Source organism: Balaenoptera borealis (assembly GCF_965194805.1).
Source record: "Balaenoptera borealis genome assembly, chromosome: 6".
NCBI classification, from domain to species: domain Eukaryota; kingdom Metazoa; phylum Chordata; class Mammalia; order Artiodactyla; family Balaenopteridae; genus Balaenoptera; species Balaenoptera borealis.
In genome coordinates this window covers 128,981,666-129,004,123 of record NC_138863.1, presented here as the reverse complement: position 1 = coordinate 129,004,123, position 22,458 = coordinate 128,981,666, and the positions used below count along the sequence as shown (strand labels likewise).

Genomic DNA, 22,458 nt, shown 5'->3' with positions numbered 1-22,458 from the left:
ATGGATGACAGATAAGTACATGAAAAGATGCTCAACATCATTAGACACTAGGGAAATATAATTTGAAATCACAATGAGATACCATTTCATACCCACTGGAATGTCAAAAATCAAAAAAGCTAAGTGTTGAAAATGTGGAGAAACTGGAATTCTCATATACTAGTGGTGGGATTGTAAAATGTTACAACCATTTTGGGAAACAGTCTCACAGTTTCTTAAAACATAAATATTCCATAATACTAGCCTATTATATGATCCAACCATTCCATTCCTAGATATTGACCCAAGGGAACTGAAAGCATAATGTACATATAGATAATTTATATGAAAGCTCATAGCACATTCATTTGTAATAGCCAAACACTGGAAGCAGTGCAAATGTCCATCAAGGTGAATGAGTATGTGCACTGTGGCATAGCCATACTATGCCATACTAAACAATAAAGAAGAATGACTATTGGTCCACACACCAACACTGAAGAATCTTAAAATAATTGTGCTGAATGGAAGCAGATAAAAAATACATACTATATGATTGCATTTAAGAAAAGAGATGAATGGTTTCCTGGGGGTAGGGTCTGGTGACAGGAGGCGGGAGAGGGAAAAAAGAACATGGGCATGAGTAAACTGCTGGGGTGGTGGATATATTCATTACCCTGCTTGTTGTGTTGGTTTCTTTGGTATATACATTATGCAAAATACAAATTGTACGTTTTAAGCATGTTCAGTTTGCAGAATATCAATTATCTTCAATTTAAGAAAGCAATCCGAAGATGAAGAATTCGTGTTTTAACAATTGAACTACATCTGTAACTCTGTTTGTTTGTTTTTCAGGGTGGATTGCTATTCTGGGTGCCATCTGGTTGCTAATTTTAGCTGATATCCATGATTTTGAGATAATTCTACACAGAGTAGAATGGGCAACCCTTCTATTCTTTGCAGCACTCTTTGTTCTTATGGAGGTAAGACTTTAGTTGAACTTTTGCAATATGATCTTGTCTGATTTTTAGATTTCATGTTTTGTTTAGTGAATGAAGAAAGCCCAAAGTCTGTAAGTCTTTCTACATATTCACTAAGTGGAAAATTATGGGGGTTGAAATTAGACTATTTTAAGTTAAACCAAATTTTATCTCAGACACCTAAATATTATTTAATAAATTGATCTATTTGGTTGCTGTTTTTTTTCTTGAATAACATTTGTGGTTTGTAAACTTGTTCTAATTTCATTTGTTACAAAGTGCAATAGAATTTACTCTAATTTTGGGGCAAAATGACTTGTTACAGAAAGTTTACAGGGAAATGTTATCTTGATGATCTATTGCATTTTGTGTAATATTTAAGTAAATATTCTGTTATGATGGAAAAGACTACATCAAAGAAAAGAATGAATAATATGTATTGTTTATTTAGTTATAATTGTTGTTACAAAATTATTCACAATACTTTTTAATCTTTAGACTTGATTTATAAACTTCTGTCCTCCTCAAATGCAAAGCTTTACTGATGTACAAGACTACTACTCCCCAAAGGATCCAAATGTTTCCATTAATTACCTTAATTAATTACCTTAATTTATTGATGACAGGTCCATTCAATATTCATTATTCTCTTGATTCAGACTTTGGCTTTTTTTTTCAACTTTTTAAAAACAGGTCCCTTGAGTCATTGAAATCTATGTCTTTAACTCATAATGGATTGCACAGATGTAATCAAATGACTCATATAGGCCCTCCAAATATGTCAGGGAGTCATGAATCATATTCTACTTCATCAGTTTCCTACTCAAAAACTTCACCTTTTCTATTCTGAGTCTTCTTTACACACAGAATATGAGGACTACTGGGGGGAAAATTCTAGTTACTGTTACATGATTGGCTTTTGAGAGTCCCTGACTCAATTACATGTTTATTCAAGGTGTAAATTGCTATCTCATCTGGGTTTTTGGCATATTGTTCTCAATGGCATATACTTCTCTTTGTCTTGATGGGATAAACACTGGAATTTTTAAAGCAACTTAAGATATAATTTATATATCATAAAATTCACTCATTTTAACTTTACAGTTTAATGATTTTTAGTAAATTTTGAACGTTTTATCCCTATGACTCTCACACCCATTTATAGTCAATTCTAGCTCTTAACTCCAGCTCTAGGCAATCACTAATCTTTTTTCTATCTATTGATGTGCCTTTTCTGTACATTTCATCTAAAAAGAATCCTATACTGTGTACCATTTTCTGTCTGGTTTCTTTAAATTAGAATAATGATGTTGAGGTTCATCCATGTTCTGGTATATATCTTAGTCTCATTTTGTTTTATTGCTGAATAGCATTCCACTATATGGATATACCATATTTTATTTACCTATTTTCATAAACAACTGTGTATATTTGTGTATGTCTTTATGTGGACATGTTTTCATTTCTTTTAGGTAGATGTTAGGTCTTATCATAAGTTTAAATTCTTAAGAAACTGCCTGGGACTTCCCTGGTGGTCCAGTGGTTAAGAATCCGCCTTCCAGTGCAGGGGACGTAGGTTCAATCCCTGGTCAGGGAACTAAGATCCCACATACTGCAGAGCTACTAAGCCCAAGCACCACAACTACTGAGCCCAAGCACTCTAAAGCCCATGCGCCACAACTACTGAGCCCTCATGCTACAGCTCCTGAGCCTGCATGCTCTGAAGCCCGCATACCACAACTAGAGAGGCTGCACGCCTCAACTACTGAGGCTGTGTGCTCTAGAGCCTGCACGCCACAACTAGAGAGAAGCCCATGCGCTGCAACAAAGAGCCCGCATGCTGCAATGAAGATCCCACGTGCTGCAGCTAAGACTCGATGCAGCCAAATAATAAATAAATAAATATTTTTTAAAAACTGCCAAAATGTTTTCCACAGTGGCTGTATCATTTTACATTCCTATCAGTAATGTAGTAGATTCCAGTTTCTTTATATCCTCTCTGTCACATAATGCCATTCTTTTTGATTATAGACATTCTAGTAGGTGTGAAAAGGTATTTAATTCTTTAAAAAGCAAATATGGGGAAAAGTCCATTTGAACCATGGTTTTCTCTGGATATATGCCCAGTAGTGGGATTGCTGGATCATATAGTAATTCTATTTTTAGTTTTTTAAGGAACCTCCATACTGTTCTCCATAGTAGCTGCACCAGTTTACACCAACAGTGTAGGAAGGCTCTCTTTTCTCCACACTCTCTCCAGCATTTATTTTTTGTAGACTTCTTGATGATGGCCATTCTGACTGGTGCGAGGTGATATCTGGTAATTTTGATTTGCATTTCTCTAATAATTAGCTATGTTGAGCATCTTTTCATGTGTCTCTTGCCCATCTGTATGTCTTCTTTGGAGAAATGTCTCTTTAGGTCTTCTGCCCATTTTTTCAGTGGGTCGTTTGTTTTTCTGATATTGAGCCGCATGAGCTGTTTGTAAATTTTGGAGATTATTCCCTTGTCTGTTGCATCATTTGCCAATATTTTCTCCCACTCTGTGGGTTATCTCACAGAATGGGAGAAAAGCTTTGCTGTGCAAAAGATTTTAAGTTTCATTAGGTCCCATTTGTTTATTTTTTATTTTATTTCCATTACTCTAGGAGGTGGGTCATAAAGGATCTTGCTGTGATTTATGTCATAGAGTGTTCTGCCTATGTTTTCGTCTAAGAGTTTTATAGTGTCTGGCTTTATGTTTAGGTCTTTGATTTATTTTTGTGTATGGTGTTAGGAAGTGTTCTAATTTCATTCTTTTACATGTAGCTGTCCAGTTTTCCCAGCACCACTTATTGAAGAGGTTATCTTTTCTCCATTGTATATTCTTGCCTCCTTTGTCAAAGATAAGGTGACCATACACCATATGTGCATGGGTTTATCTCTGTGTTTTTCTGTCCTGTTCCATTGATCTATATTTCTGTTTTTGTGCCAGTACTATACTGTTTTCATGACTGTTGCTTTGTAGTATAGTCTGAAGTCAGGGAACCTGATTCCTTCAGCTCCGTTTTTCTTTCTCAAGATTGCTTTGGCTATTTGGGGTCTTTTGTGTCTCCATAGAAATTTAGAAAATGTTTGTTCTAGTTCTGTGAAAAATGCCATTGGTGATTTGATAGGGATTGTATTGGGTAGTATAGTCATTTTGACAATATTGATTCTTCCAACCCAGGAGCATGATATATCGTTCTATCTGTTTGTCATCGTCTACTTCTTTCATCAGCATCTTACAGTTTTTGGCGTACAGGTTTTTTGCCTCCTTAGGTAGTATATAAAAGTTATAAACGTCTGTTATATTTTTTGATGCTATTTTGAATACAATTGTTTTCTTAACTTTATTCTGATTGTATGTTAACATTACATAGAGATACAACTGATTTCTTAATATTAACACTGTGTCCTGTGACCTTGCTGAACCCATTTATTAGTCTAGTAGCTGTTTAGAATTTTCTTTCATGTCATCTGCAAATAAAGACATTTTAATTTCTTTTCTGATTGGAATGCCTTTAACTAGCTCACACTCTCTTCCTCTCTCTCCTCCAAATACCCTCCTTTTCCCTTCTTTTTCTTTTTTTCCTGTCTTGTTGGCCAGAACCTCTAGTTTAATGTTGAAGTGATGAGTATTGACATTCATACCTTATTTCTGATCTTAGGGGAAATGTATTCAGATCTTCACCATTATGCATAATGTTAGTTATAGGTTTTTTTAATAGATATCCTTTATTAGGTTGATAAAGTTAGGATATATTCCTAGTTTGTTGTGAACTTTTATCAGTAATGTATATTGGATTTTGTCAAATGTTTTATCTGTATCTATTAAGATGACCATATGATTTTTAATATTGAAAAATGTTACTACATTACAAATTTTCTACTGGTATACTACATTGACTGATTTTCAGCTGTTAAATCTACTTTGCATTCCTGAAGTAAATCTCACTTGGTCATGGTGTATAATAAGTTGTTGAGTTCAGATTACTATTATTTTGTTGAGAATTTTTTCATCTACATTCATGTGGGATATTGGTCTACATTATTATTTTTATGTGATGTTTTGTCTGGATTTGGTATGAGCATAACACTGAATGAGTATAACAGAATGAGTTCAGAAGTATTCTTTGTAGAAGAATTTGTGAAGGGCTGTTTTTAAATATTCAATAAAAGTTTCCAGTGAAGCCATCTGGGCCTGGAATTTAAATTGTGGGAAGGTTTTGTGTTTGTTTGATTTTACTAATTCCATTTCTTCAGCCTATTCAGGTATAATATTTCTTCTTGAGTAAATTTCACTAATTTTTGTCTTCTATGAACTTGTCTATTTCATCCAAGTTTTCTTATTTTTTGGCATAAGTTGTTTATAATATTGCCTCTAATACTTTTTATTTCTGTGAAGTCATTAGTGATATTCCCTTTTCCATTTCTGATTTTGGTGATTTGTGTCTTCTGTCTGCTTTCTTGATTAGTCTAGGTAAAGTTAGAAAATTTTTTTGTTCTTTAAAATAGGAAAATTTTATTTCATTAATTTTCCTTTTTTTCCATATTAAATCATTGGATAAACTCTTACATTGGAAATATGTTCTTTTTTTTTTTTTTTAAGCTGGGAATCTTTATAGACCCTAGTTTCTAAGATTTAGTTCATACTGCATTTCGTCTAAAAATGTCTATTCTCTCAGTGACAAAGATATTTTGTTTTCATTATCATCCTCTTCTTCCCTTATAGATGTGTATGTCCTTAAAATTCCCAGCCTTTAAAAACTTTCTCAGGTTACTCCACTAGCCAGAAGAAAATCAATTTCCAACAAGCTTCTTTTTACTGAATTCTCGGTTCCTGGTTTCTTCTTGCTCCCTTTGACACCTGGGTCTTCTTATTTTATTTTATTATTATTATTTTTAACATCTTTATTGGAGTATAATTGTTTTACAATGGTGTGTTAGTTTCTGCTTTATAACAAAGTGAATCAGCTTTACATTTACATATATCCCCATATCTCCTCCCTCTTGCGTCTCCCTCCCACCCTCCCTATCCCACCCCTCTAGGTGGTCACAAAGCACCGAGCTGATCTCCCTGTGCTATGTGCCTGCTTACTTCCCACTAGCTATCTATTTTACATTTGGTAGTGTATATATGTCCATGCCACTCTTTCACTTCATCCCAGCTTACACTTCCCTCTCCCTGTGTCCTCAAGTCCATTCTCTATGTCTGCATCTTTATTCCTGTCCTGCCCCTAGGTTCTTCAGAACCTGTTTTTTAGATTCCATATATATATATATGTTAATATGCGGTATTTGTTTTTCTCTTTCTGGCTTATTTCACTCTATGACAGACTCTAGGTCCATCCACCTCATTACAAATAACTCAATTTCATTTCTTTTTATGGCTGAGTAATATTCCATTGTATATATGTGCCACATCTTCTTTATCCATTCATCTGTCGATGGACACTTAGGTTGCTTCCATGTCCTGCCCAATGTAAATAGAGCTGCAGGGAGCATTGTGGTACATGAGTCTTTTTGAATTATGCTTTTCTCAAGGTATATGCACAGTAGTGGGATTGCTGGGTCATATGGTAGTTCTATTTTTAGTTTTTTAAGGAATCTCCATACTGTTCTCCATAGTGGCTGTATCAATTTACATTCCCAGCAACAGTGCAAGAGGGTTACCTTTTCTCCACACCCTCTCCAGCATTTATTGTTTCTAGATTTCTTGATGATGCCCATTCTGACTGGTGTGAGGTGATAACCTCATTGTAATTTTGATTTGAATTTCTCTAATGATTAGTGATGTTGAGCATCCTTTCATGTGTTTGTTGGCAATCTGTATATCTTCTTTGGAGAAATGTCTAATTAGGTCTTCTGCCCATTTTTGGATTGAGTTGATTGTTCTTTTGATATTGAGCTGCATGAGCTGCTTGTAAATTCTGGAGATTAATCCTTTGTCAGTTGCTTCATTTGCCAATATTTTCTCCCATCTCTGGGGTCTTGTTTATGATTTCCTTTGCTGTTCAAAAGCTTTTAAGTTTCATTAGGTCCCATTTGTTTATTTTTGTTTTTATTTCCATTACTCTAGGAGGTGGGTCAAAAAGGATCTTGCTGTGATTTATGTCATAGTGTGTTCTACCTATGTTTTCCTCTAAGAGTTTTATAGTGTCTGGCCTTACATTTAGGTCTTTAATCCATTTTGAGTTTAATTTTGTGTATGGTGTTAGGGAGTGTTCTAATTTCATTCTTTTACATGTAGCTGTCCAGTTTTCCCAGCACCACTTATTGAAAAGGCTGTCTTTTCTCCATTGTATATTCCTGCATCCTTTATCAAAAATAAGGTGACCATATGTGTGTGGGTTTATCTCTGGGTTTTCTATCCTGTTCCATTGATCTATATTTCTGTTTTTGTGTCAGTACCATACTGTCTTGATTACTGTAGATTTGTAGTATAGTCTGAAGTCAGGGAGCCTGATTCCTCCAGCTCCGTTTTTCTTTCTCAAGATTGCTTTGGATATTAGCAGTCTTTTGTGTTTCCATACAAATTGTGAAATTTTCTGTTCTAGTTCTGTGAAAAATGCCCTTGGTAGTTTGATAGGGATGGCATTGAATCTGTAGATTGCTTTGGGTAGTAGAGTCATTTTCACAATGTTGATTCTTCCAATTCAAGAACATGTAATATCTCTCCATCTGTTTGTATCATCTTTAATTTCTTTCATCAGTGTTTTCATCTTATAGTTTTCTGTATACAGGTCTTTTTTCTCCTTAGGTAGGTTTATTCCTAGGTATTTTATTCTTTTTGTTGCAGTGGTAAATGGGAGTGTTTCCTTAATTTCTCTTTCAGATTTTTCGTCATTAGTGTATAGGAATGCAAGAGATTTCTGTGCATTAATTTTGTATCCTGCTACTTTACCAAATTCATTGAATAGCTCTAGTAGTTTTCTGGTAGCATCTTTAGGATTCTCTATGTATAGTATCATGTCATCTGCAAACAGTGACAGTTTTACTTCTTCTTTTCTCATTTGGATTCCTTTTATTTCTTTTTCTTCTCTGATTGCTGTGGCTAAAACTTCCAAAACTATGTTGAATAATAGTGTTGAGAGTGGGCAACCTTGTCTTGTTCCTGATCTTAGAGGAAATAGTTTTGGTTTTTCTCCATTGAGCATGATGTTGGCTGTGGGTGTGTCATATATGGCCTTTATTATGTTGAGGTAAGTTCCCTCTGCCTACTTTCTGCAGGGTTTTTATCATAAATGGGTGTTGAATTTTGTCAAAAGCTTTTTCTGCATCTATTGAGATGATCATATGGTTTTTCTCCTTCAATTTGCTAATATGGGGTATCACATTGATTGATTTGCATATATTGAAGAATCCTTGCATTCCTTGGATAAACCCCACTTGATCATGGTGTATGATCCTTTTAATGTGCTGTTTGTTTCTGTTTGCTTGTATTTTGTTGAGGATTTTTGCAGCTATGTTCATCAGTGGTATTGGCCTGTAGTTTTCTTTTTTTGTGACATCTTTGTCTGGTTTGTGTATCAGGGTGATGGTGGTCTAGTAGAATGAGTTTGGGAGTATTCCTCCCTCTGCTATATTTTGGAAGAGTTTGACAAGGATGGGTGTTAGCTCTTCTCTAAATATTTGACAGAATTCACCTGTGAATCCATCTGGTCCTGAGTTTTTCTTTGTGGGAAGATTTTTAATTACTGTTTCAATTTCCGTGTTTGGGATTGGTGTCTTTATATTTTCTATTTCTTCCTGGTTCAGTCTCGGAAGGTTGTGCTTTTCTAAGAACTTGTCCATTTCTTCCAGGTTGTTCATTTTATTGGCATATAGGTCTTGTAATAATCTGTCATGATCCTTTGTATTTCTGCAGTGTCAATTATTACTTCTCCTTTTTCATTTCTAATTCTATTGATTTGAGTCTTCTCCCTTTTTTTCTTGATGAGTCTGGCTAATGGTTTATCAATTTTGTTTATCTTCTCAAGAACCAGCTTTTAGTTTTATTGACCTTTGCTATCATTTCATTCATTTCTTTTTCATGTATTTCTGATCTGATCTTTATGATTTCTTTCCTTCTGTTAACTTTGGGGTTTTTGTTCTTCTTTCTCTAATTGCTTTAGTTGTAAGGTTAAGTTGTTTTTTGAGATGTATCTTGTTTCTTGTGGTAGAATTGTATTGCTATACACTTCCCTCTTAAAACTGCTTTTGCTGTGTCCCATAGGTTTTTGGTTGTCATGTTTTCACAGTCATTTGTTTCTAGGTATTTTCTGATTTCCTTTTTGATTTCTTCAGTTATCTCTTGGTTATTTAGTAGTGTATTCTTTAACCTCCATTTGTTTGTATTTTTTACAGTTTTTTTCCTGTAATTGATTTCTAGTCTCATAGTGTTGTGGTTGGAAAACATACTGGATACAATTTCAATTTTCGTATGTATACCAAGGCTTGATTTATGACCCAAGATGTGATGTATCATGAAGAATGCTCCATGAGCACTTGAGAAGAAATTGTATTCTGTTGTTTTTGGATGGAATGTCCTATAAATATCTATTAAGTCCGTCTGGTTTAATGTATAATTTAAAGCTTGCATTTCCTTATTTATTTTCATATTGGGTGATCTGTCCATTGGTGAAAGTGGGTTGTTAAAGTCCCCTACTATGATTGTGTCATTGTCAGTTTCCCCTTTTATGGCTGTTAGCATTTGCCTTATGTATTGAAGTACTCCTATGTTGGGTCCATAAATATTTACAATTGTTATATCTTCTTCTTGGATTGATCCCTCAAACATTATGTAGTGTCCTTCTTTGTCTCATCATAGTCTTTATTTTAAAGTCTATTTTGTCTGATATGAGAATTGCTAGTCCAACTTTCTTTTGATTTCCATTTGCATGGAATATATTTTTCCATCCCCTCACTTTCAGTCTGTATGTTTCCCTAGGTCTGAAGTGGGTCTGTTGTAGACAGCATATATACAGGTCCTGTTTTTGTATCCTCAGCCAGTCTATATCTTTTGGTTGGAGCATTTAATCCATTTTCATTTAAGGTAATTATCAATATGTATGTTCCTATTACCTTTTTCTTAATTTGTTTGGGTTTGTTATTGTAGGTCTTTTCCTTCTTTTGTGTTTCCTGCCTAGAGAAGTTCCTTTAGCATTTGTTGTAAAGCTGGTTTGGTGGTGCTGAATTCTCTTAGCTTTTGCTTGTCTGTGAATGTTTTAATTTCTCCATTGAATCTGAATGAGATCCTTGCTGGGTAGAGTAATCTGGGTTGTAGGTTTTTCCCTTTCATCTCTTTAAATATGTCCTGCCATTCCCTTCTGGCTTGCAGAATTTCTGCTGAAAGATCAGTTGTTAACCTTATGGGGATTCCCTTTTATGTTATTTGTTGCTTTTCTCTTGCTGCTTTTAATATTTTTTCTTTGTATTTAATTTTTGATAGTTTGATTAATATGTGTCTTCACGTGTTTCTCCTTGGATTTATCCTGTATGGGACTCTGTGTGCTTCCTGGACTTGCTTGACTATTTCCTCTCCCATATTAAGGACGTTTTCCACTATAATCTCTTCAAATATTTTCGCAGTCCCTTTTTTTTCTCTTCTTCTGGGAACCCTATAATTCGTATGTTGGTGTGTTTAATGTTGTCCCAGATGTTTCTGAGGCTGTCCACAATTTTTTCATTCTTTTTTCTTTATTCTACTCTGCAGTAGTTATTTCCACTATTTTATCTTCCAGGTCACTTATCCATTCTTCTGCCTCAGTTATTCTGCTATGGACTCCTTCCAGAGAATTTTTAATTTCATTTTTTGTGGTGTTCACCATTTTTTATTTGCTCTTCAGTTCTTCTAGGTCCTTGTTAAACGTTTCTTGTATTGTCTTCATTCTATTTCCAATATTTTTGATCATCTTTACTATCATTACTCTAAATTTTTTTTCAGGTAAACTGCCTATTATCTCTTCATTTGTTTGGACTGATGGGTTTTTACTTTGCTCCTTCATCTGCTGTGTTATTTCTCTGTCTTCTCACTTTGCTTAACTTACTGTGTTTGGGGTCTCCTTCTCACAGCCTGCAGGTTCGTAGTTCCTGTTGTTTTTGTGTCTGCCCCCAGTGCATAAGTTTGGTTCAGTGGATTGTGTAGGCTTCCTGGTGGAGGGGATTGGTTCCTGTGTTCTGGTGGATGAGGCGGGATCTTGTCTTTCTGGTGGGTAGGACCGTGTCTGCTGGTGTTTTTGAGGTGTCTGTGAATTTATTATGATTTTATGCAGCCTCTCTGCTAATGGGTGGGTTTGTGTTCCTGTCTTGGTAGTTGTTTGGCATAGGGTGTCCAGCCCTGTAGCTTGCTGGTCGTTGAGTGGAGCTGTGTATTAACATTGTGGTGGAGATCTCTGGTAAAGTTTTCGCCATTTGATATTTAATGGGGCCAGGAGGTCTCTGGTGGACCAATATCCTGAACTTGACTCTCCCACCTCCGAGGCTCAGGTCTGATACCTGGCCGGAGCACCTAATCCCTGTTAGCCACTGGGCTCAGAAGAAAAGGGAGAATAAAAAATAAATAAATAAATAAATTAATTAATTATAGTTATTAAAATAAAAAATTTAAAAATATTTTAAAAATTAAAAAGTAGTAAAAAAGAATGAAAGAAGAGAGCAACCAAACCAAAAAACAAATCCACCAATGATCACAAGCAGTAAAAACTATACAAAAAAAAAAAAAGACAGACAGAACCCTAGGACAAATGCAAAAGCAAAGCTATACAGACAAAATCACACAAAGAGGCATACACATGCACATTCACAAAAAAAGAAAAAGGAGAAAAAATTTATATACATATATATGTGTGTATATATATATATATATATATATATATATATATATATATATATAAAAGGAAGAGAGCAGCCCAATCATTAAACAAATCTACCAATGATAATAAACTCTAAATACTAAACTAAGATGAACATAAAACCAGAAACAAATTAGCTGCAGAAAGCAAACTCCAAGTATACAGTTGCTCCCAAAGTCCACTGCCTCAATTTTGGGATGACTTGTTGTCTATTCAGGTGTTCCAGAGATGCAGGGTACATAGAGTTGATTGTGGAGATTTAATCTGCTGTTTCTGAGGCTGCTGGGAAAAATTTCACTTTCTCTTCTTTGTTCGCACAGCTCCTGGGGTTCAGCTTTGGATTTGGCCCGACCTTTGCATGTAGGTCGTCTGAGGGCGTCTGTTCCCTGCCCAGACAGGAGGAGTTAACGTAGCACCTGATTAGGGGGCTCTTACTCATTCAGGCTGAGGGGGAGGGAGGGGTATGGAATGCATGGCGAGCCCATGGCAGTAGAGGCTGGCGTGACGTTGCAACAGCCTGAGGCTTGCTGTGTGTTCTCCTGGGGAAGTTGTCCCTGGATCATGAGACCCTGGCAGTGGTGTGCTGCACAGGCTCCTGGGAGAGGAGGTGTGGATAGTGACCTGTGCTTGCACACAGGCTTCTTGGTGCCTGCAGCAGCAGCCTTAGTGTTCCAGCCTGTCTGTGGTGTCTGTGCTGATAGCCATAGCTTGGGCCAGTCTCTGGAGGTTGTATAAGCGGTGCTCTGAATCCCCTCTCCTCATGCACCCCAAAACAATTGTCTCTTGCCTCTTAGGCAGGTCCAGATTTTTTCCCGGACTCCCTCCCAGCTAGCTGTGGCACACTAGCCCCCTTCAGGATGTGTTCACACAGCCAACCCCAGTCCTCTCCCTGGGATCTGACCTCCAAAGCCCAAGCCTCAGCTCCCAGCCCCCACCTGCCCTGGCCGGTGGGTGAGCAGACAAGCCTTTTGGGCTGGTGAGTGCTGGTCAGCAACAATCCTCTGTGTAGGAATCTGTCCACTTTGCCCTCTGCACACCTGTTGCTGCGCTCTCCTCCCTGGCTCAGAATCGGCCCCCCCTCTCACCCCCGTCTCCACCAGTGAAGGGGCTTCGTAGGGTGTAGAAACTTTTCCTCCTTCAAAGCTCCCTCCCAGAGGTTTGAGTCCCATCCATATTCTTTTGTTTCTGTTTCTTCTTTTTCTTTTGCCCTACCCAGGTACATGGGGAGTTTCTTGCCTTTTGGGAAGTCTGAGGTCTTCTGCCAGAGTTCAGTAGGTGTTCTGTAGGAGTTGTTCCACATATAGATGTATTTGTGGGGAGTAAGGTGATTTCCACGTCTTACTTCTCCACCATCTTGAAGGCCTCCCCAACCTTGTATATTTTTATCTTCAATCTTTTTTTCTTCTTTATCTGAGTTGATTAAGGATTATGTAAATTTTGATTTCCCAGTTTTTGGCAGTTACATTCTCTTTTAGTGGTTTACTCTGGAGATGACAGCTTATAGTCTTAACTCATCAAGGGTAAACGTTAATTGTTACTATTATACTCTTCAACTCTATTTTCTTTAAACAAAATTCCTCTACTATATCCAGTACCTGTGGATTCTCATTCTTGCATGTTGGTGGTATATCCAAATCTGTTTTGGTTATTTCTGCTCTTGTTCATGTTACTTGTCTTCTTGTATTCTTGATGACCCTAGATTATAATTTTGTTACTTGATCTTAATCTGTGGGAGTCTTGAGAGGCTACATTTGGAGTGCTTTCTTCCAGAAACTTCTTTTGTTTGCCTCTACTGGATGCCAGGGGATAATTTTTTCAGCCTGTTTCAAGGCTGTCAGTGCAGTGTGAGAATCCCTGTTTCAGCCTACAACCTTACTGCTGCTCACACCTCCGTGCTCTCACTTCAGCACTTGGTTGGCATCAAGCTCAAGGCAATTTCATCCTTCCTTGCCATTCAAGTCTGCAGCTCCCAGCCAGCTGCAAGAAGTATTTTCATGGGAAGGGAGATTCCTTGGAAAACATTACATTGTCTTGTTAATCCAGTAATGCCCTAAAAGTGTGTTTTATCCAAAGTCTATTTATTTAGCTGCGGAAGGGACCTTAAGACCTCCTAGTCCATCATTTTGAAGAAAGTAGTGGCATTGATTTATTGTATTTATCTAATTTCAATGGAACAACAATGTCAGATCATTGCTGAACCAGCTTTTTGCAACTAGTCACTGCAACACAAGGATAATTATGTTTCATATTGTGAGGGATTTACATCATATTATACAATCATCTTTTCACTATATAAATTGATGGAGGAGACAAGTGATGCATATAGCATCTTCAGCTATACATAAACTTTAGTTTGCTGAAGTGTAGAATATATATTATATATTTACAACTTTAGATTTGATAGAATTAGGTGTTACATAGTTATCTCATTTGTCATTTTATGAAAGAGTATCTATTGGCTATTTGTATTTTCCTCATATCTTGACTTTCTTTTTTAAACATAGCCAAGCTGATGTTTTCAGTATTTGTAATCATTCACCATGATGACATCACAGTGAAAAGGCCACATTTGAGAGGTGCTAGGTAGCTATGTCACCCCCATGTCTGGTTCCCTCTCGGTGCTTCCTGTCTGAGATCTGTCATGGATGGCAGAAGATCTCCTCCTCAGCTGGAACGAAGTAGGCAGACTGAGCAGAATGGCTCCTGCACTTATGTCTCCATCTAATCTTCTTTCCTACCTTTCTCTGGACACAATTTTCTGAATCTGTCTAGTACTATGAAAATAGTACATGCTTCAGTTAAATAGACCTTTCTTTGAACGTTATGAAAACCGTGCATTTTCTTTATATTCTTCTAAAACTCTGTGATGCTTAACTTTAAAAAGGAATTTGAAATGCAACTTACTTGCAAGACATTCTATCTGGAGACACATTTCATTATGTACAGGTGAACAGTACTCCTATACAGCGATCTTAAAATAAAGAAATGGCCTTCCATCCAAATGTAAATTTAGCATGGATATTAACTCAAATTAATGAGAAGTTCCTGCCTCTGTTACTGTGCTCTCTTCTCAATGAATCTTCAGTGTTCATATAAGATAGTAAATTATTTATAGACTGTGTGTTTGATCTTTTATAAAAAATGAGAGCGCCATGTTGACTTATTTTCATTTTAAAGCCATGTTTTTAAAAATTTGATATATTCTCACTTTTAAATTGATTCTTATCATACATCTATTTCTTCTAGGCATTGGCACATCTCCACTTAATAGAGTATGTTGGAGAACAGACTGCTTTGCTAATAAAGGTACATTAAATACTGCAATATAAAGTGCTCCAGCCACTATTCCTTTGATTTTTTTTTTAATTGGCAAGAATAGGGCACATTAATTATATAAAAAATTATATCAGGGAACCTATTTTATCCTGTGTAGATAAGAGATGAAAAGAAACTTTTTTCAAAGAATATATAATTACAGATGCCTACAATTTTGCTATTAGCCTTTAGTTAAAACCTTTCTGGGAAGGAGAGAATTGAGACAGCAGTCTCAGTAAGTGATGCACAGAGGTCCCAGCCTAGCGTCACCACATGGGAAGTGAGGTCAGTGTGACCAGTGTGTCACCTGGTGTCCCACCAGGAATGGGAACACTGAACCTGCTGCCCCACCCACCCCCGCCCCGGCCCCCAAGGGTTGGTTGGCTTGAGCATGATTGGGAGTCACTCCTCTCACTTACTTGTAGACCCTGGCCCAGGCTCCTGGTAGGGGTCGGGAAAGCCCAGTTGGTCCTGTTTGCACACCTGGGTCTCCCTTGCTCTCCTTGTGTGGAAGAGGAAGGACCAAGAGTCCTGTGGTCCCTTCTGAGTCTCACATGTCCTAGCATCAGCTCCTCAGTGCGTGTGATCTATGTAGCTATGGTACACTGCCCTACTCTTATCTGTTCCTTCCAGATGGTCCCAGAAGATCAGCGCCTTGCAGCTGCCATCATCTTGGTGGTCTGGGTCTCAGCCATCGCATCATCCCTGATTGACAACATACCATTCACTGCTACCATGGTGAGTCACAGTCTCCTCCATGTGATGAGGGCCCAGCTTTCACCTGCACACAACCTGGACTCACCCTTCCTTCCAGAGGAAGCAGAGAATGAGCCCTGTCCCTTTACTGCACTCACAGTTTAAGGGAACAGATGTGATGGATCCCAGGCAGCAGCTGGGAGCTGAGGCCTACAGCTGCTGTGGGCCGTGAATCCCAGGATGGCTGGGTGTTTCAGGGTCAGTCTGACCGGGAGCTGCCACCTCTCATGGAAAAAACAGTCTTTCTTTCTTCCTTTTTTCAAAGAAAATTGGAAGACACCAAAGACAGAGGCTGGTTGAAGGTGTTCATCCTTTATTCCCGACAAATGTAGAAGCTATTCTAACTGGCTGGGGTAGCTTCTGGTGCTATGGCCTGGATAAGATTTTGAATTCTCTGTGTGATCTTGACCCAAGTCAAGATTAGGGGATCCACATTAGAGGACTTTTACAGAGCTGTTCCTGCTGTGTCTTCTGACGTCACTGATTGCTCAACTTAGGGCAGAATTGTGAATGCCTGGTATGACAGCATAAAGGTGGGAACAGGAACCTCGGGTCCTGTCACAGCACCTGGTGTCCCAGGTGTGCTGGGTGTGCATGAACGCTCCTCATGGCTGGATTCTCGATAGAGGAGACTTATCTCTTGTTCTTGTGACCTTGAGGGCCACTCCTCTCTCACAGGACCTTAGGGTGACTGGGACTCGATGTCACCATGCATTGCCTGGAATCACAGTGTCTGCTGCGCTGATGCTCCAGTTACCTAGCTATTGTTCTTCCAGGGTCTGGGTTTGGTAATTCTGAAGTAATTCTGTGGCTCTTATTATTTCTTCATGAAGCCCTGAGTTAGAACAGTCATCTGGATGTTGCTGAATGTGCTGGTACTGCTCAGCGGGTGCTGTCATTACTGTGGTCCTGCAGAGGGCGAGGGGCAGCAGCACCTCTCAGGCAGGCTAAAGCGGCAGGGCCCTGGGCTTCTGAGATGACAGGTCAGCTTGCGTGTGAACCCCTTTCTTAATTGAAATAGATTCTGTAGAAGACCCCGTGCATCTGAACCCTGTGTAGCCGCAGCCCAGAGTTTCATCAGCAAACCTTTGTCTGTGCTTCCTCGAGGCCCTACATGCTCACAGCTGATGCACCCTACCTTCTCGGGGGCTTCCAGGTTTCAGGACCCAGACCCTCTGTTGGACTGAACAAAATGGTCCCTATTGTTGAAAATTTAGATTCCTCTACTTTCTAAAAATATGACTATTTTGATATTTTTCTTCCCCAAATATTAATAGTTACTTAAAATTTAAATTAAAAAAATACATTAAAGGAATCACAGAGGGTAGGGTAACAAATATCAGTACACTTACCACCCAAAATGAGGAAAATTTTATTCCCTCTGCCTCAGGTTTTCTTGTTTGTTTTGTTTTTAAGAAATAAAACATTATAGAGGAATGTAACATTCTCTGTTCCTTCCCTCAACCCCAATATCATTCTGTCCTTACCTCTCCTGAGGGAACTACCTTCATAAATCTGGGGCATATCACTATGGAAAGGATTAAAAGAAGGATCTTAGTTTGTGTGCGTCAACATGGTATGGAAACTAACTCCTGAGAAACCAAAGCAGCAGCTGCATGGCATGGAGCTTCCTGCAGCCCACAGATCTCTGCCACCTGAATTTACCATGTCAGCACGTGGTATCCACTATGGCTGCATCAGAGGAGGGCCACTTGGGATTCTGCCTTAGTCTGGAAGTGGCATCAGAAGTGACCTGTCACAGTCCTTGGGTGGGAAGTGGACACATAGCCCTGCCCAGTTGCAGGGTCCTGGGAAGTATGCAGCACAGAGAGCTGGGCAGGCACTTAGGTCTGCACCACGGTCCCTTGCTCCCTTCCTCCCTCCTTTTCACTTGGCTGTCTTTTTTGCCACTTCTTTCTCATTTTTGGGGCGGTCAGGGGATGTGGTCTGTAGGATTTCATACTTAGACACCCCTGAAATGCCCTTTGACCTAGCATGTGGCCAGTTTGCCCCATGTGAGAGCAGAGTTCTGCACATGCCCACATGTACAAGCACACTGACTGTGCTGTTAGAGTTTCTTTAGATTCACTCATCCTTTCTCTAATCAATCAATTCTGATAGAGCAAATCACTTTACTGATTTATCTATTTCAACTGACAGTTCAAGACATTTTTCTGAGTACTATGCAGTCGGATTAGGCATTAGAGGTTCATTATCTGTATCTCTTCAGGATGGTGGTTTCTTTCACACTGTGTAAGGTCTCTCTTCATCTCTGCTCTGAACCTCTGCCTGGTTATCTTTTTCCAATTCTTTATTTTCAGACTTTTTTTTTGTTTGTTTTTTAAATCCTTTTTTAGTTGTATTTTTTAAAACAACATGCAAATGGATTTTTAAAATTCCAAGCAGATATCTCTGTTAAGAGAATAGTTTTGAAACTGCTAGGTGGCGTTTCAGGAGGCTCTGAGGAGCTCTAGTTTTTTATGTTTCAGCACAGAAAGAATTCAGTGAGAGACAAAGTGATAGATGAGAAGTGATTTATTAGAATAGGATGCTTGTGAGACTTACAAGAGGGTGCTGCACCCAAGAACATAGTGGGCTACAGTTTTATAATTAAAGGAAAAGTGGGAAGGGGGACAAGACCACCTTCTTCCTCATCCTTGAGTAGACATCAAGCTTCCATCATCAGCTTTTCCTCCAGATTGGGTAGGGGAGTTTTCTTGTCCCTACATGGTCAGGCCAGGACTGTCATGGTGCAATGGAAATCAGCTAAAAGGCAGTAACATATGTTAAAAATTGTAAATCATCTCAGGTTTTAGTATAATGTCACCTTTTCCTTATATTTTTGTTTATAGTGTGTGCAAAGGAGCATGTCCTAGGAATTCTTAACTTACTAAGCTCACTGGGCAGGATGTGGGTCTCATGCCACCATTGTTTTATTGTTTTGGGGCATGTCTCATGTTTCTGTTGTGTGGTTTTGTTGCTAAGCTTGGTTTTGTGGTTAAGCAAACCTGCTTTCTTGAGTGATCATTAATTTACAGAAGTCTCCCATACTTTTTCTTTACTTACAATCCCCTCGTAGGATTAACTATTTAATTACCTACTTTGTCCCTTTACTCTTTCCCTTTCGGTTAACATGTTTAAATTTATTGTGTTGACTGTGAGACTTGAGTTTATTTCTACTATTTTATTAAGGTTTTGCATTTGTTATACTTTTTCTTTTCTGATTCTTTTTTCCCTGTTATTTTCTGATTTCTCTTGGATTGATAAATCTCATCCTCCAACTGGCTTGGATGGTGCTGATTTTATTCCTAAGTCTTTTAGTGGGGATCTTTCTATTTGTAATCCACATAGTTGTATCTGCATTTCAAACAACAGTTGCAATCAACATGAGAAATAAAATATTGCCTGCCAAATATCAGTAAACAAAGGATGTCACAGTCATCAGCAATTGCAGCCACCTCCAATGGTGAGCCAGTGAGTCCTGAGGGTACTCAGGAAGGAAACAAAGAATACCTGCCATCTAGCAGCCATCAGACTGCACAACGGTGAGCCCTGAGGGAACTCAAGATGTGAAAACACAGGATACTAGCCCCAAATACCTGAGGTGCATATCAAAGGAATGATTTCAATGACCCCAGACTTTTGCACCTTCCCATACATGGAAAAACGCTAAAATCCTTAACTTGAGATATCTGGTTTTCATTCATTAACAATAATTTTTAGACATTTAGACTACCTGCCCTTTGTTGTAAAACTCCTATATATCCTGGTTCCCCCACCCCCACCCCGCCCCTTGCCTCTTTGGAGCAGTTTTCTCAGGGTTACTTGAGATACTGCCTCCTGGGCTTGAATTCCTAAGAATATCCACCAAATAAAACATAACTCTCAACTTTTAGGTTGTGTAATTTTTTCAGTCGACAAACAGAACCTACTTTAGTTAGTTTAAGAGGATTAGGAGTTTATCTAAGAATAGGGTACAGTTCATGGATTTTCTGAAGGACACCCTGGGTGGGGTTTGCCCCATGAAGCCCCCAACTTCTGCTGCTTTGCCTGGGATCCCTCTCCCAATGCTGGATGCTGAGTACCTGAGCCTCTGTCACTCTGCCTTGAGCACACCTTGTCACATTTCTCCAAATTCTCCAAGCCTGACTCTCAAGTAGAAGTGTCTGATTGGAGGAGACCATGTCACATGCCTGTTCTATCTACAAAGGGGTTGGGGAAAGTGAGTTTCCGGCTTCTGCCTTGGAGAGCCAGAGCTCATGAAACATAGTTCCTCAAACATAGGAGTTCCTCAGAGCCTGCTTCAAAACTTACTTAAATGCCTTCTCTGCAATGCTTTCTGTACTTCCCGTGCAAGGCCTTGCTTGTCCTCTGGGGTCCTATAGCACTTTACACATAACTCCACTAAGGTAGTCATTAAACTGATTGTCAAGACACGTCTGCAGCTGCATTCCCTTATTTACTAGCATTGTGCCTGGCACAAAGAAGATAGTTAACATGTGTTTGTATGAATAAAGAAGTAAATAAACCACAATAGATTAATTTTTCCAAAGTAACTCTTCCTTCACATCACCCTTGGCTTATCATCCTCCAGCAACATTCTGTTACTCTCACTGAGGGAATTGGGCACCTCAGTGCTTGCTGTGTTTCTGAGAGTCACAGAAAATATTGCTGCACCATCTCTCTACCAGGCCTCCCTGCCATCTGAGACATACCCTCCTCTCCAGTCGGGCTGGTGCCACTTTCCTTAGCATGATACTGGGCATCTTTCTTGTGCCTTTTCCTACAATATTCTTTGCTGCTGGTAACAGCCATTCCCCTCAACTCTCTCCTCCCTTGTCCTGAGAGATGGTCTCACCAACATAGAGCCCTCTATGTTCCCCCAGTGGGAGGCTGTCCCTTCTCTGTATTCTTCTTCCCTGTGGCAGCTACTATCACTGCTGGCTGGAGACACCAGATGCTGGTCGAATGCATCAGCACTGGGACTCTCTGGTGTGCCCTGAGAAGGCCCTGAGAATAGATGGATATTATGAATGCATTAGTGTTGGAGACACTGCCAAAGTTGGCAGATGTGAAGCCAAATCTGGCCTCCGTATTCCAACACCAAATTAAATCTAGAGACAGAGTTTTGGGTGGAGTAGAAAACAAAAGCTTTATTGCCTTGCCAGGCAAAGGGGGCCACAGCAGGCTAATGCCCTCAAAACAGTGTGTCCAACCTGGGGAGAGGGGTGGTTTGTGAGGAGTTTTATAGTCCAGGGTGGGGTTGCTGATAAGGATCAGGGTGCGTGCAGGGCCCACATTCCTTCAATCCAGAGATCATCTGGTATCAGGTAATGATGGGTGAATTGTGACCTTCTCTGGAATGAAGAGTGCTTCACCAAGTAGTTAACATCTTACATTTGGTGGGGGTTTTAGTTTGGCAGAAGAACTCAAAGATATTGCATGTGTATCCCTTGAGGGGGAACCAGGACCCTGCCCCAAGGCTGCACTATTGTTTCTTGACTGCTCCTCCCTTATCACTGCATCTCCTCCCTTCCCTGATTAGCAACTGTTTGAACCTGCCCTTTGGAACACAGGGAAGGGGACACAGAAAGACTTTTGTCTCCAGGAGCCCCACAGGGTTCTGCTCGGTTTCAGATGTTCTGTTTCCCTTGGACCTTCCTTCCTGACCACCAGCCTGTGGGCTGCAGGTGTTCATAATCTTTCCTTCCTTGCTGCCTGCCTTGTGGATATGGGGCTTCCTCAATTTCAGCCCCACAATTGTCCTCATAAAAAATCCATATGTATATAGATATCTCCCCTACTTCTGGCCTCTGACAGATGCAATGACATGAATGGGTCCTGGGGAAGTGATTTAGGTTTCCTGCCTAGATCGGATAACTCCTGCACATTTCACAGCCCTTCTCCCAACCAGGAGCATCTTCACTCTGCACGTCTGAGAAACCCTCTGAACTTGGAGTGTGTGGAAGGAAGGGGGACTCTGGCTCTTGTCTGAGATCTTGGCAGTCATTTGTGTCCCTCTGCACCTCTGGTCTCATCCTTTGCATTCCAGAATCTTTGTGGTCTGGCCTGGCTTGCATGGACCTACAGAGTTCGGGCATTTCTAGAAGGGTAGTGCCCCTTCTACTCTATGAGGTCTAGTTTCTTGGACAGTTTCTGAGGCCAGGTCCAACCAAATGTCCCTTAGAGTACCTGCTCCTCACTGTACACTCCTGGGAAGGGCTGCTCAGGGTCTGTCGTCTGTGTGGATTTTTACTTTGGTGAGATTCCTATATCCTCAGTTTTGCTATTTTCCTGGGGGACTAAACAAGGAGACCCAAGAACATCCTGTAGAAATACTGTCAGGTCAATCCAAGGGTAGAGATAGGTTTGCCTGCCCGTAGCCATCAGACATGAAGAGAAAACACAGGAACAGTGACTGGGGTCCCTGCTGCCAGGCTTGCAGAGCTGCCTGTGTTTGAGCTCAACCCCATTCTTCTGTAAGAACACAGCTCTGGCCAGTGTCATTCTCCAGGTCAACAGGGCAAAAATTCATGAGATTTAACAGCGTTGAAACCTTATTTAAAAAGGTTAGA

At 39.3% G+C, this 22,458-nt stretch overlaps 1 protein-coding gene across 2 annotated transcripts in view; it reads left to right on the top strand.

The window, feature by feature from the left end:
• The window catches only part of OCA2 (OCA2 melanosomal transmembrane protein), a 299,659-nt gene that overhangs the window by 218,358 nt on the left and 58,843 nt on the right, over window positions 1-22,458 (top strand). For both annotated transcript variants that reach the window (XM_082395480.1, XM_082395481.1), the window contains 3 exons: window positions 835-962; window positions 15,059-15,118; window positions 15,761-15,865. In XM_082395480.1, the coding sequence (XP_082251606.1) occupies window positions 835-962; window positions 15,059-15,118; window positions 15,761-15,865 (293 nt within the window). The remainder of the gene's footprint in view (window positions 1-834; window positions 963-15,058; window positions 15,119-15,760; window positions 15,866-22,458) is intronic.